Consider the following 13,916-nt stretch of genomic DNA (forward strand, 5'->3'; position numbering starts at 1 on the left):
AGGGTTTGGGTTTAAAAGAGCTAAAGCAATCGGCAGGTGGGGAAATGTTTGTGGGTTTAACTTATTTCTGATGTCAAAGGAAGAGCCGCTACCACAGCAGCTTCTTTCTTGGCAGAAGCCGGTTTCTGTGCCCTTTCAGGTGGGCTGTGCAGGCAGAGTGATTGCGTTGCCCTAGTTCTATCAGTGTCATATGAATAATCACATCTGAGCAAAATTAGTTCCTAAATTTCCTCTGGTTCAGGTTTTTAACAGTTCTAATAAATAGCTTTTGCCTGATAGTTGTCTGTGATGCTGAGTGGATAGTGGGTCTTGTACTGGGCTTCTGAACTCTTTGGCCACAGAAAGTTTATCAAGTGCTAAAAATTCAAGGATCACGTTATGCGCTGCAAATTCAGTCCCCAACTGGCTGGCACAGGGAGCTAAAGTCACAAACTGCATCTCTTACACCAGTGTGTTAAGAACGGTACCATAGAGTTAATCTTACTGTAGTCGCTTTAATTTTAATACAAAAAAAAAGATTACTTCTTAGAGACTTACATAGATCAGGAAGTGATGGCAGAGTCAGTACCTGGACTAGGATGTAGGGCAAACATACCATAATGCTCTCGTTCCGTCAGTAATTTTAGTAAGTGTGCTTTCCAACTAGCACATCACCCCAAGGTGTCCCATCCTGCTGTGCTCACGGCTCACAGCGTGCTGAGCAGGGTTCAGCACCCCGTGCCAGGGAGGTGCGCTGTGACCAGGGCACCTGTGCTTCGTGTCTCTTGCGGGATGATAAATTGATGGCTTCACTCATACCAGCGTTGACCCCGTAAGGATGAAACGACTGAGCGTTCCCTTGTGTTTTTCTGCGGTGCTGTAGCTGTGACCTCTGTGGAACAGGCAAGAACGAGCCTGAAATATTGGGGGTGGGGGTGGGGTATGTGTCTGACATCTCGCTGTCACCTCTGTGCCTGAGCAGGGGAAGGGGGTGCCGTCACCCTGCCAGCTGGGACAGCGAGGGGAGAGCTTTCACTCCTCCCTGCTTAATAGACTTGGTGAGGATTCCTGGGGCAGAGAGAAGTACTGGAATGAGGAGGAGGAAGGAGGAAAAATGCATTCATCTTCCCACTTCAGAAAGGAGCAGTTGGAAAGGTTCGAGGGCAGATGTTTTTTTGACGTGGCCTTTGCTCCAACGCCTTGGGTGTTCTGAACAAGCCGTGTGAAACGCTGCAGTCCAGATGCTCCTGGTGCCGAAGATCCTAGGAGGCATTTTGAGATCTACCATTTTCACTTTTTAACTCTGTCATTGCAGGCATAATCCAGAATTTTTTGCTGTTTATTATTTTAACAAGAATAGTGCTAATAAACTACCCTCTTGTTAGCTTTTGCCTGAGAAATGCATATAAAACTATGGTAGAGATTAAGGTTTAAAGCCAGGAAAAATGCATTCCACAGGGGTCACTTGTAAAAGACCTTACAAAAATAGTGTTCAGATACCAGAGGGTTTTTTTTTAATCAAAACTGAAATGCTTTTGCAGGTTCTCTGCCCGGGAGATAACTTCTAATTTTTACTAATAATGATTTACAACAGATGATGAAAAATGTGGTTCCACGCTCCATTGCATCTCATTTGTTTCCTAACTATGAACAAAAATAAATTAACAAAAATATCTATGTGCCTGTTTTTCCTAGCAGAAAAAATGCTGGCTTTATGCTTTAAAAAGGAAAAAGCCTCTGATTGACTTAACCTAAGTGCCCAGCGTCTTTGGTGGCTACTTTCCAATGCTAAGTGTGAAGATGATTCGTCCGAGGAAGCGGTCGCTGTTAACATTGTTGATGATGCCTTTCCCATTCAGACTGCACTGAACAGGGACCAAATAATTCCTCTTCACATCTGTAAAGTGCATAGCCACCAGTGGGGATGTGTAGTTGACCTGAAAAGAAGGGAGATTTAAGTAAATTTTTGAGGGAGCAGAAAGCAGGCAGTGCTTACATGTGCAATGAAAATCATTAGCCATTTGTTCACAGTTCCCAGGCGTCTGGGTGCGTTTGATGTCTAGCATGGTCCCTCAGGATGCTGAAGCTGAGCCTTTCTGTGCCTCAGAGGGCTGGGATCACATTGGGTTTTGTACTGCCCAGTGCCTCTTGTGTTGATGAGCCAGGAGAAGTAACACTGGATAATGGGACTCTCCTGTTCTAAAAACCAGTCTGTGGCTTGTGACAGGGAACCCGTGGTGTTCTATTAGTCTGTGTGCTCAAAGGACGTGCAGACCTGACAGCTGGGGCTGTTACTCATCCTCAGCCAGCAGCAGTGTGGCAGCAAAGGTTTAGTGCCTGCCTCATCTCCTATTTCAGCTTGTGTCATGAAGGTACGTTACATCCTAGCACCGTACCATCCAGCACAAACCGAAGCGGTGCTGGGCAGTGTGTTCAGAAATAGCTGCTGCTGTGGGGCTGCTCTGTTCTGAACCACCCAGCCTGAGGTGGGTTTGTCAGGGCTTTGATAGAAGCTCCATCCTTTTCCTCTTGTGTCACCTAAACCCTGGCTTCTCTGATGCCCTGGGAAAATGCTGGTGTTGAGACCTTCTCTGGGAGTTAGCAGAACCAGCCTTAGTCTCCAGATGATAAATGTAATCTTTCTTGTTGCTGGCAAAGGGGAACCGGAGTCCCCAAGGATTTCCCGCAGTTTGTCAGAGACAGAAATAGAGCGCTGTAATCCCAGTGCCCGTGACCTCCCTCTTGCCTGCGTCTGCCCAAAATAGCCAGAAAGCACATCTGCACTCTGTGCACCAGCTCCTGCCCTCTCCTTCCCAAGGAGAAATAACAAGTATGCCAGAGTCCTTACTCACGTGAGTCATCTTGCCATAGTAGGGGTAATACATGAGATCAAATGTCCCGTTTCCAGGGTAGAAGTCCACCGACCTGAGATCGCTCTCATTGCCTTTCTGTCATTGAAAAAAAAACCCAAACAAACCAATGGTACATGCATGGCACGCGGGATGCAAAACACGGCTGCTTTCAGAGTAAGGAAGGAACTTTTACTACAAGCATCTCTCACAGGTCCCCACCAGGGCAGAGCTGTGCCTGCCTGCCCGCAGCGTGTTTACTGTGGAAGCCGGCTGCTGCTCAGCAAGCCAGAGCACAGCACTGCTGCAAAGGCACAGGCAAGGGTTAGAGGATCTGCTGCTTGTCAGTCCCCCCCTGCACTTGCCTACTGCTTTATTGCTCTCCAAGGGCATGATCTAGCGGCTGCACAGGCAGTGGGAGCCCTTCCCTCACCCCACGGCTGCTGGCTTGCGGGATGCTCCCCAGGACTGAGGGTACCAAGGAGCAGCTGGGGATGGATGTGAGCAGCTCCTGCCTCCTCCCCAACAGCTCCAGGCTCTGACTGGCACCCCACCACCCAGACCTGCAGGCCTGCCCTCAGAGCAGTGCCGGGGAGGCTGGCAGCAGCCAGCAGCAAGGGCCAGGGTGGGAAGCTGGAGACCGGTGGCCACTGTTGCTCCCAGCAGACCAACCCCTGCTTGCACCTGGAGGCGTCAGCAGCACGGGGTCCTGTGAGTGTTTGGGGCTAAGATGAGGACAGATATTGGTGGGGTGCATCAGAAGGAGACATTTGGCCTTCTACACACCACGCTGCCGAGCATGGAGGAAAGCAGTACCTGCACTTTGCAGTCGACGCTCACAGGGACCCCAGCACCAGGACGGTAGCCTATGATCTGCAAAAACAAAAGATGTTCGTGCTTGTACGAAATGCAGTGCCAAGTGCATGCTGCCTGCCTTCTGGAGAGCTTTTCTACATGCCAGTCAGGTTGCTCAGGACAGGAGTTACGTACCCCCAGAAGGAGGGTCTGCCATCTGTGCTCGAGTGCAGGATTGGTGCCTGAGGGCACAGGCAGAGCAGAGCACCCGGCCTCCCTGCAGTACACAGCCACTGCCCCTCACACTTCACACCCTCTCCACGTGTATTTTCCCAGCGCTGAGCCACCATGCTATTAGAAGATTTCAGATAAACTCAATTCTATGAGAATTCCCATTATAAAGAGACTGGGGCCCAGCGTGTAGCCCTGAAGCTCAGTTCCTCCCAGAGAGGGAACTGGCACAAGACCTTCCAAGTTCTCAGGCCTCATCAAATCAAATCAAGCAAGTTTTGTAGTCCTTTTATGTTTTCTAGCAGGTATGAGCCAGCAGGTTTTGGGATTCTAGTTCCCTTTTACCCTAAGCCTGAGAAGTGGAGGAGTTTCAGTCCCTGCAAGGTCTTTACTCATCACACGGGGATGCACTGAAGGAAGGAATGGAGACGACCAGCTTCCTCTGTACCCGGTTCATCTTCAGCAGGATGCAGGGCTGGCCTTTAGAGTAGCCAAACGTTGGATCCTCAATGCCAGAGCAGTTCTGCAGCGCAGAGCGCTTGAACTGGCAAGCCTTCTTCTCCTCGCTTTCATTGCCCCCTTGGATGAAGTACTGTCCTGAGATGCACTCGATATTCTTCTCCTCTTGAACTTTGTCGTCATAAGCTGGTGGGGACCAAGAGACTTGTTAACATTTCTCAAGCCCTGCAGGGACCTACGCTCTCAGACTACATCCATATGCTAAGGGAGCTAGGAAGTCCCACCTGGAAAGGCAAGGCTCCCTCCCACGGGAGCTCTTGTGACCACCCTCTGAGCCTGCCTTTCTGGAGGGGGGTCGGGAGATGCCCAGGAGGAGCCCCCTGCACCCTGTACATGTGTGTATGGATGAAAACAACTTTCCAGCGTGACTCCTGGGGTGCCTAAGAGCTTACCGGCTAGGAAGCGGTGCATGATGTCCACGTAGGGTTGCCATGTGCTGGGCTGAGAGACATTGAAGGCAATGGTGAACCCATTCAAGTATGGTCTGATCATTACTCCTGGAGAAGGAGACGGACCCAGTTAGACCAGGTATGAGTGGTCTGGTCACGGGCTTGGGGTGCTTGTTGCAGGGACTGGTTACACTGCAGCTGGGTTTGGGGCTGGGCACAGGCACGGGAGCAGCAGCACCAGCTCACAAACCAACTCCCTTCCCAACCCGCGGATCCCTCACCTCCATTACACATCCAGAGGACATCGTGCAGGTCAAAATATCCCAGGAAACATAGGAGACCTGGAGGGTCTCAGCAGCGCTGTGGGAAGGTGATGGGCTTGGGGCTACACATGGGGGCTGAGGGGTCCCCCCTGCCCCCTGCTGCAGGGCTGGCTCCAAGCAGGGAGCAGGGCGAGGGGGCCTTATGTTCCCCACCAGCATGAAAACATAGGGAAAATCCTGCTTCTGACATAGGGAAAGGAGTTCTTGAACATCATTTTGCCAGGAATCCCCCAAATAATAATGCGTAAAAGCTGCTCTTGATTTGCATTTTTATTTGAAGATATGAGGTATAAAGGAGCAGCAAGTAAAAAGAATGGGCATCACCTATGAAATGCCTGAACTTGCCCATTTACCTTGAGAATAAGGATAACAATAATTAGCATAATTAGAATAACAATTAGTATAATTAGAATGAATGCTTCACACAGGGCTTTTTAAGACGCCGGATCCTCTGCAGAGAACCTGCAGCACTGTCGGTGCCCTGAGGTAAGCGATAGCACCCTGTGTTGGGGAGGGCTGAGTGACACCGGAGTGTACAGCTCCAGCAGGACTTTACCTGCCGGTAAAAGGTCCCAGTCTCACCATTTCGGTAGGACTTTGCTGTGCGAGTGCCAGCAGCGGTGCCCAAGGCTGGGCTGACATGTGTACATACCTGGCGGAGACACGCGGTCCCGGTACCTGGGCGTGTAGGGGCTCAGCGTGAGTAGCATCGCGTACACGCAAAAGGCAAACATTCCCGCCAGGCACGTGTAAAAAATGAAGTAAAACAGTAAGATCAAACCTGTAAAACAGAGAGGGGATGTTGCTGTTGGCACAAGCAGAACGCGTCCTGTGGGGTGTGTGCTGCAGGGATGCACAGCCGTGCTCGGTGTGGCATCCTCCGCAGCTCTGGATCCATCCCGGAGGTGGGAGCTGGCAGCCCCCTTCCACAGACAGATCCTGGCATTTCTGGGTGCAGAGCTCTCAGCCGGACACGCTCCCTGCCCAGCCCTGGGATCCTGGGATGAGGGCAGCTGCCGTTTGGCTCTGTGCCCCTTCCCAGAGCTGTGTCAGGACCAGGTCTGAGCATCCACCTGCCTCGGCTCTTCCCAACAGACAGACAGGACCTTGGCTCTTACCATTCCCACTCCCTCAGGTGAGGGTGCCCAGTGGTGTCAGCCCATCCGAATTCTCGATGGGCGCTGTGGGGCGATGCTCCTGCCCTGACTCCTGTTGCCAGCGCAGCAGTGACCCCGGCCTGGGACTGGAGCGAGCGGCACCGTGCAGGGGCTGCAACATCGCTGGCTGTTTCACAGCCCTGACATCCAGGGAATGAGTTTGTTTTTCCTCTGGACCAGGCTGATGGCTGAGGATGTCTCAAGAGACCATGGCCTATGAATAAAACCCAGCAGCTCAGAAAGTGAACTGAAGCCCTAACCCAAACATTTCCCAGGAGAAACCAGCAGCTCGGGGGGAGCCCTGGGAACACAGATGTGTGCTCCTGCCATGCTTCTGCCGAGGCTGCAGTGCTGGGAACCGCTGCAGGGCCGTGTCCTGCTGCAGGCTGAGCCGGGGAGGATGGGACCATCACCGCTGCTGGTGGCGCAGCAGGGATAATGTCCAGCGCCGCCACAGTGATGCTGGGACTGTGCCTTCGCACCAGCCTGGCAGGGCTGGAGCTGCCACTGGGGTGCTGAGCCAATGCTTGTCGGGACATGGTGCTGCCATTGTTCCTGTTCTTACGTTTCCCGCAATGCAGCAGGAAGCATCACCAGCAGAGCCAGGGATGCAGCCTTTCCCAGGGGCTAGGGCCTCTGGTGCTGACCCTGTGGCCAGCTGGCTCCCTGCATTTTGGCAGCACAAGTCCCCTGAGACCCTGTCCCTGCGACGGGGAGCAGCCCCAGGCTCTGCAAACGCCCTCTGCCTCACCCAGCAGATGAGACCTGGAAAGTTCAGCTCCGTTCAGCTCCAAATGCTCTCATTTTAAAAGAACATTTTGTTTTCACAGTAGCTTCATTGCCTCTCTCCTGCCCACCTGTACAGGCATGTGAGCGCACACATGTGTGCAGCCAGGTGTATGTGTGTCCGTAGGGGCCATATAGCATACCATGATGCTCTTAGGGTACAGGAGGACACTACAGCGTAAATAACTCCCAGCAGTAGCCAGCTGGGGCCACATCCACACCAGCCTGAGCAAGTCCTCGCACAGGGCTTTTCTCAGCACCTGGCAGAGCCTCCAGAAACTAAACCCACTTCCCTAGGGACCATCACCCCTGTACTGCTCCCACACTCCAGTCTGCGCCTTCCCATCCAGCAAAGGAGCAGCAAAACTGGGCTGCCTCCATGGCCAGCAAAGGGCACAGGGGAGCAAATGCGGATTTAAAGGCCTGCCCCAGACTCGTGCTTGGGAGTTTTCAGACTCCTCCAGCACTCATGGGCAGTTTCCTTTGTTTCTCCTGGCTGTCAGCACAGGCTTTGCAGGAGACCCAGCACGCTCGGCGGGGGCACAGGCAGACTGCAGGGCTTGTGAGCGTGTTGCTGGTGCCAGCCAAGGAAGGCTGCAAACACTGAGCAGCAGCCCCTGATAACTCACAGCCTTACACCGGTGCGATGTGCATGTGATGCTAGGCTGAGGTCGTGGGTTTTTGCCCTGCTGCTGAGGCTACGTGCTGTCAGGAGAGCAGAGCTGCAAAGGCGGATGGCATTGCACATGCTGTGGCACCTTAGTCTTGGTCTGAGCCTGCAGCAGTGCTGTCCGTGCAGCCACGGGCTGCTCTGAACCACCCAGAGCACCTCCAGATGCAGTGATAATTTTTGAAGCCACATGGACATGGCTAAAATAGGGTGTTCAAAGACACACTGGCACATCCCAGCCCTGACAGCACGGGTGGGCTCTGCTGTGGGCACCGCACCATGTAACACCCTAGGAAGCTGCAGGGTGATGGCGATGACCAGCCCTTCCCACCCCAGAGCCAGGCCACACGCAGGCAAGGAGGGCTGCTCGGCCCTGCAGTGCACACCCTCCCCAAAACACCTGCCCTGTGGCTCAGGTGCTCTTCTCCCACCACATTGATGACCCCAAAGCCACCTCCCCGTGGTCTCCTGACTTAGGCAGGAGCCAGGTTGCTGGTGGCAGCAGGGGTGAGTGGCTGCATCAGACCAACCTGCAGTCCCCACGTTTGTTCAGGCTCTTAATTTCTTCCCAGTACATGGTCTGGGCAGCCTGCAATCTTTGCTTTCCCATCCTCAGTAAACATCAACATCCAGACTAAGGGTAACTTCCCCAAGGTTTTCTGCTTGTCCTCCTCACTAGTTCTTTATTGCAGTGGTTAGAAACATCTGCCCTGGAAATATGGGATGGGGGTGGTCAGTCCAAGCTATCAAGGATGGTCACAGGCAAGTGCATCTGTGGTGAAGCAGAAAAGGCAACGATCCCGAAAGCAGGGCTTGAGCAAGGACCTACCCCAGCTCTTGGCTGTTCTCCCCAGGCACGTTCTCTCCTCTGGGTTCCACAGGAATACCTTCATCTCCCCAGCCAGGTCTGCCCAGGTTTTGCTCCCCATCTCTGCCTTGGTCTCGTCCTTCTGTCTGTCAGAATCCTGGACTTTCTCCTCATGCTTATTTTCCTGGAAGAGTTACAGAACACAACCCCCACACGCAAGCTGAACATCTCATTGGCCAAAAATAAATGCAAAAGCACTTAATAGCTGGAAGTGTTTCAAATTTCCATTTTCCCATCATCACTCTTGAGTTAAAGAGAGGCAGTTTTGGCTGTTCTGACTTAAGATTGCTTAGATCCCAACATCCATTTTTCCATTACACGTACGTCACTGCCATCACACCAGGTACTGTCTCCTTGTCCTGGCATTTACAGAAACCCATCTTTTTCCACCTGTGTGAACATGACCAAGGAAAAGCTGTGACGTGGGAGGGCCAGGGCTGTTCCCACGCTTCTGCAACATCTCTGAGCTCAAGCACACGTTTTCTGTGCTACCACAGATAACAGCAGGCAGCATTATTTAAGAGGTCATCCAGTTTGGTTTTCTTGGCATGTGAGCAAGTGTTTAGTCTTTGGAGAAATCCCTGTGTTGTTATTTTTTAATTACACTGAGTTCCAGGGAAGAGCATCTCCCCAGGTGGTGAGAGTTTGTGTTTTGCCTCGGTGGTGAAAATTCATTTGTCCAGAGCTCAGGAACATGGATCTCTCTGTACCTGTGCCTGGCCAAGAGTCACCTGAGAGGAGACACAGCAGCTGTCCCTCACCGCCCTTGAACAGGCTCTGTGTCTCTACAAGCAGCTGACGAGGTGGCAGAGGGTGCAGACCTTGCTTTGAGCTTGGGGCAGGGCTGGGCCAGGTACCGCTGGGGAGAAGAGGTGATGCTGAGATCTGGGTGGGTTCATCGCTTCCCTGTGCTTTAATGCAAACACTGCTGCAGGGTTCAGCTGCTCCCGGATGGGTCAGGGCCATGCTTGCCTGCCACAGCCACATCTCCCCAAGGCCACCATGCCCATGGCAAACACAGCCTGGCAGCGGCTGCACTGGCACGATTGCCCCGTGTCTGCGCTGAGGGCTGTGGAAATCTGCCGTCTGTGGGCACCTGTTGGAGCCAGGGCCAACAAGCGAGATATTTACACCCTGCAGGTTGCCTTGGGAGAGCCAAGAAGTGGCCAACAGCTTGGCAGAAAGTCTGGCTTGGAAACACCTTGGGATCAGGGGGGATTAAACTCTGCTCAGACACACAAATACTGCAAAACAGTGGGAACGGGGAGAGCGCACCGACTCTAACGCCCAAATTCATGCCTTGGGGATTCTGGGTCAGACCCAGGGGGGCTGTAAAATATCACCATCCCACTAATTGCCCCGATCAGCCCCGGTTAAGGCCCCCGTGGGGCTCTTCTGCGAGCACGCCTGCGTCAGAGCACTGCTGCCAGCAAAACGCCTGCAGCTGCCTGTACAGCGAAGGCAATGCTTGGCTCGGGTCCTGTACCCCGGGCTGGAGCCCTGCCCGAGCCAGGTCCTGCATGGCCACAGCCCTGTACCACACAAGGCTGATGAAACCAGAGGATTTCGGAGCAGAGAAGCAGGAGCCCCAGCACGAGTGGCTGGCAGGGACATGGGAGAGGAGGTGGAGGGGCTGCTGCCAGGACACCTGCAGAGGAGTAAGTGATGGAAGAAGAGGAGGAGAAGGAGTTCTCCTTCCTCCCACTCTCCTCCCCATTAAATAAAGGAGCTACCAGCAGCTGCTATGGAAACATTTTCTCAGACTGTCAGAGTAGCAGGGACTGCTCAGAGGAACTCTGCCAATGTTTAGTGCTGCTTTGGGAATAGCCCTTTGGATTTCACACCAGCTGCAGCTCAGAGGCAGTGAGGGCAGCGCATGGGCTGTATGCAGAGCCCTCACCCAGAAGCTGCTATCAATGCTTAGAGTTGTGGGGGGACATGGGGGCAGCCCCCCATGGGCTCTCACCCAGGGAACCCCACAGCTCTGCCCTGCAGAAGGCTTTTGCAAGGACGGAAAACTTTCCGGCTGTCCTGGCTCCATGCTGCATATCCAGTACTTAATGAAGGGTCCCATCCTGCCAGCTGGGAGAGGCCATGGGGGCTCCGTGGCAGCATAGGGAGGCTGAGGAGGCCCCAGGCTCTGCCCACAGGAAGGAAGGTCTGTGTGGGGCAGACAAACAGCATGGGATGTCCCCACTGCCAGGTCCTGCCCGAGGTCCCTGAGCTAGGGAGCTAGGTTAGGTCTGGATTGGAACACCTCCCCAGTGTTCTACTTCTGTAGCCCAGGACCAGAGATGGCCTCGGAGCAGTCCCTTGCACCTGGAAAAGGAGCAGGAGATGGGGTAGGAGCATGCTGGGGCAGGGAGGGGGCACAGCCATGGCGGGACCTGTTGGGACACTGGACAACCCCTGGCTGCTGCCTGCCGTGGCAGCTGAGGTGACGTTGGGTGGCAAAGCAAAGCTCGGGTTCATCCCCTGGTGGGACCACGCTGTGCTGATGGTCGTGTGTGTCCTGGGGGAGGCTGGGGTTTTTCCCCCATCCTCAACCCCGACCAGGTCAGCTCTCAACGGCGGGTTCCTCCAAACGAAAGCCAGGTATGTGGAGGGTCCGTGCCCAGGTGTCCCTGCCCCTCCTGGCCCCCCTTACTGCCCAGGACCACCAGCCAGACCCTCTGCTGCCCCTTCCCCTCTCAGTACACAGTGCTTATGCTTTGCCTAAGGGATGCAGCAGCATTTCCTAAAGCAAAGTGGTTATATTTATCAGCCACAAAGCAGGTTCTTGGCAGTAGCCCCCGCCTCACCTCTCGGAGGGTGGCCAGCGGCCCCCAAAAGACTCACCACCTTCCAGTGGGGGCTCCTGTCCTGGCCCTCCATGCCCCCGGCGATGGCGTTCCCGTCCATCCCTGGGTGGGAAATGCAGAGAAACATGAGGGCTAGCACTGCAGGAGCCCAGGGCTGAGCCCAGCAAGCACCAGCCCCATTGTGGATGTCATGTTGCCCCAGCTCTCGGGGACCCACAGGCACAGCCCCCTCCCCAGCACAGCTCCCCAGCCCCTATCTCCCCCCAAAAAGGCTGGGTGAGCTCTGCTGCACCAAGACCTTTGCCTGTCTGCAAGGAACCACGCTGCTTTTCCTCCCTACCCTGCAGGACTTCAGCATTCAGGAGTGGGTCAAAAAATAACTTGCTTTCCTAAGAGGGGTGAGCTCAACGCAACAGGATCCTGTCCCAAGCCCCTGGCATCTGGTGCCCTTTGCAGCACCCTGGCAGCATCCTGCCCTGCACCCTAGTCCCCATCAATGCCAGCCAGCACCCTACATGGGGAAGCCAGGCTCTCCGCCCCGGGGAAACCATGTAGCTGTTAATAAACATTGGGAAATCACTAGGGCTTTCGATGACTGCATGTGTCTGTCAATATGTGCTTGTCAGTCACAGTGGGGCCGTGGTTAATGCTTGCAAAATCTCTTTTGCAGTGAAGGGGTAGTGCGAGGGGCAGGTCTATATTTATCCCTTTGAACTGAGGCAGCAGCTAGGAGTGCGCAGCGCTGGCTTCCCCGACCTGGCTGTAAGAGCTGGGCCCAGCCACCAAGAGACAATCCAGAGGGACACCTTGTTGTGACACCCTGCAGACCTGGACCAGGGAATATCAGATTTGAAGGGAATCGCCCTTCAGTCGATTATGGGCACAAGCGGGTGCATTACGGACATGGGGGGTGCGTGCTGGAGTCCTGCGGCTGTGAGGGGCCAGTGTGGTGGGAGTGCTGGGGGGCAGTGGGAGGACAGATCACTGGTGTCAGGCCAGCTCTGCCAGAACCCTGCCAGCTGCTGGATGTGCAGTGGCGCCTGGAATGGCTCCAGCGGTGTGACAGCAGCGTGCGAGGGCTGTCTATCCCTGGCTGTGCCCCACGCAGCTCTCAAGAAATGGTGGGGCTTGCTTCACACCGTCTGTGCCAGCAGAGCTTGGCACCATCCACCAGCTCATTCCCTCGATGTGTTTCCAGTGGGTCCGGCGACCCTTCCCTTCACAGGAGACCCCTGTTCAACGGTGGGGACAGGCTGCCTTGCCTCACTTAGCCCGGAGGCTGGGGACATCGGCCCCAGGCTTCTGCACGGCTGCTCCACGCTGTCCAAGCACCATTTCTCCTTTCCCTCTCCTGAGTGTGGCTGAAAGCCGCTCACCGGCGGTGCTAACAAACGGGCACAGCAGGAAGGAAAAAGGCCTGGCAGCTGCCCCGGTCTGCGGCGAGTTGGGAGTTGGCCGGGGCTGCCGCACACCGGCTGCTGGGCACGCAGGCAGGGCTGGCTCGGCACCTGCGCCCACGGGCCGGAGGGCACTGGGGTGCTGGGAAGGCAGGGATTTAACATGGCATGGGCCATCACGGGCCACCAGCAGCTCCCTGAGGACACACACGCCCCGGCACAGCGGTCACGCTGCCACATGTCCCTGGCATGGAGCGGAGCGGGGAGCAGAGAGCCGTCCCCTCCATCACGAGGGGGCCAGTGCCAGCCCCACTGGCCGGCAGGGCACAGGCAGTGAGCACGGGGCTCCTCCGGTTCACCCCAGGGTAAATAACCGCTGTTTTCTCTGGAGGGGACATGTTCTTTGCCATTAATTGATCTGGGCATTGGTAACTCACCTCGGGCGCTGCTGCCAGCGCACCCTTTCATTTCTCCGGGGAGAAGCTGGTAATTAGGCTCTTATCCAACAAAAGTGGGGTGGTTTTTTTGAAGCACAGATAGAATTAGTTTCTTTTAACTTGATGAAACATGCTTTTGCTTGAAATAATTACATGATTTGCCTTAGCACCTCTCAGCCCCGGGCATTAAAGTGATTTACAAGCAATTACGAAACCTGCTGGGAAGACGCTTTTATCCCCATTTGACAGATACAATATGGAAAACTGAGGTTGAGGGAGGGCCGGCCCCAGCCCGGGGTGCGGGGAGCTGCTGGGCAGCGGCGGGCACCGCCACCGGTGCAGTGAGCTCGGGGCACCGAGAAGCCCAAACCGGGGCCGGTGGAGGCGTGTGTGCCACCAGCACGGCCCGGGAGGGGAGCGGGGGGCACGGACCGGTGCAGCGGTACCTTTGGAGAAAGCAAGGCTGGAGGCGGGTGGGAGCCGCTGGGGTGCCGGTGGGTGCGGGGGGAGCTGAGCCCCTCCGCCCGCGCTGCCGGTGGGTGCGGGGGGGCCCAGCGCCGGGACCCCCCCGGAGAGGGGCAGGACCCTCCCCAGAGCCCTCCAGGCCACAGGCGCCCCGCAGCGGGGGCGAGCGGGGGCTCGGGCGGGCACGGCGCGCAGCCAGGGCCCCTCCCGGTGCGGCGCCGAGCTCCGTCGCGGGCCCGCCCCCGCCGCC

The 13,916-nt window shown here is 55.4% G+C and overlaps 1 protein-coding gene across 1 annotated transcript; it reads right to left on the reverse strand.

The window, feature by feature from the left end:
- Window positions 1-454: 454 nt before the first annotated feature.
- Window positions 455-13,881, reverse strand: ATP1B4 (ATPase Na+/K+ transporting family member beta 4). The gene is made up of 9 exons (XM_037408060.1): window positions 13,648-13,881; window positions 11,405-11,469; window positions 8,528-8,690; window positions 5,738-5,866; window positions 4,766-4,870; window positions 4,303-4,499; window positions 3,645-3,701; window positions 2,832-2,927; window positions 455-1,916 (listed from the first exon to the last, which is right to left on the reverse strand). Exons 2-9 carry the CDS (start codon window positions 11,465-11,467, stop codon window positions 1,755-1,757), a joined length of 972 nt encoding a protein of 323 aa, XP_037263957.1. The 5' UTR covers window positions 11,468-11,469; window positions 13,648-13,881; the 3' UTR covers window positions 455-1,754.
- Window positions 13,882-13,916: the final 35 nt, after the last annotated feature.

The sequence above is a fragment of the Falco rusticolus genome, chromosome 14, assembly GCF_015220075.1.
Source record: "Falco rusticolus isolate bFalRus1 chromosome 14, bFalRus1.pri, whole genome shotgun sequence".
Lineage (NCBI taxonomy): Eukaryota > Metazoa > Chordata > Aves > Falconiformes > Falconidae > Falco > Falco rusticolus.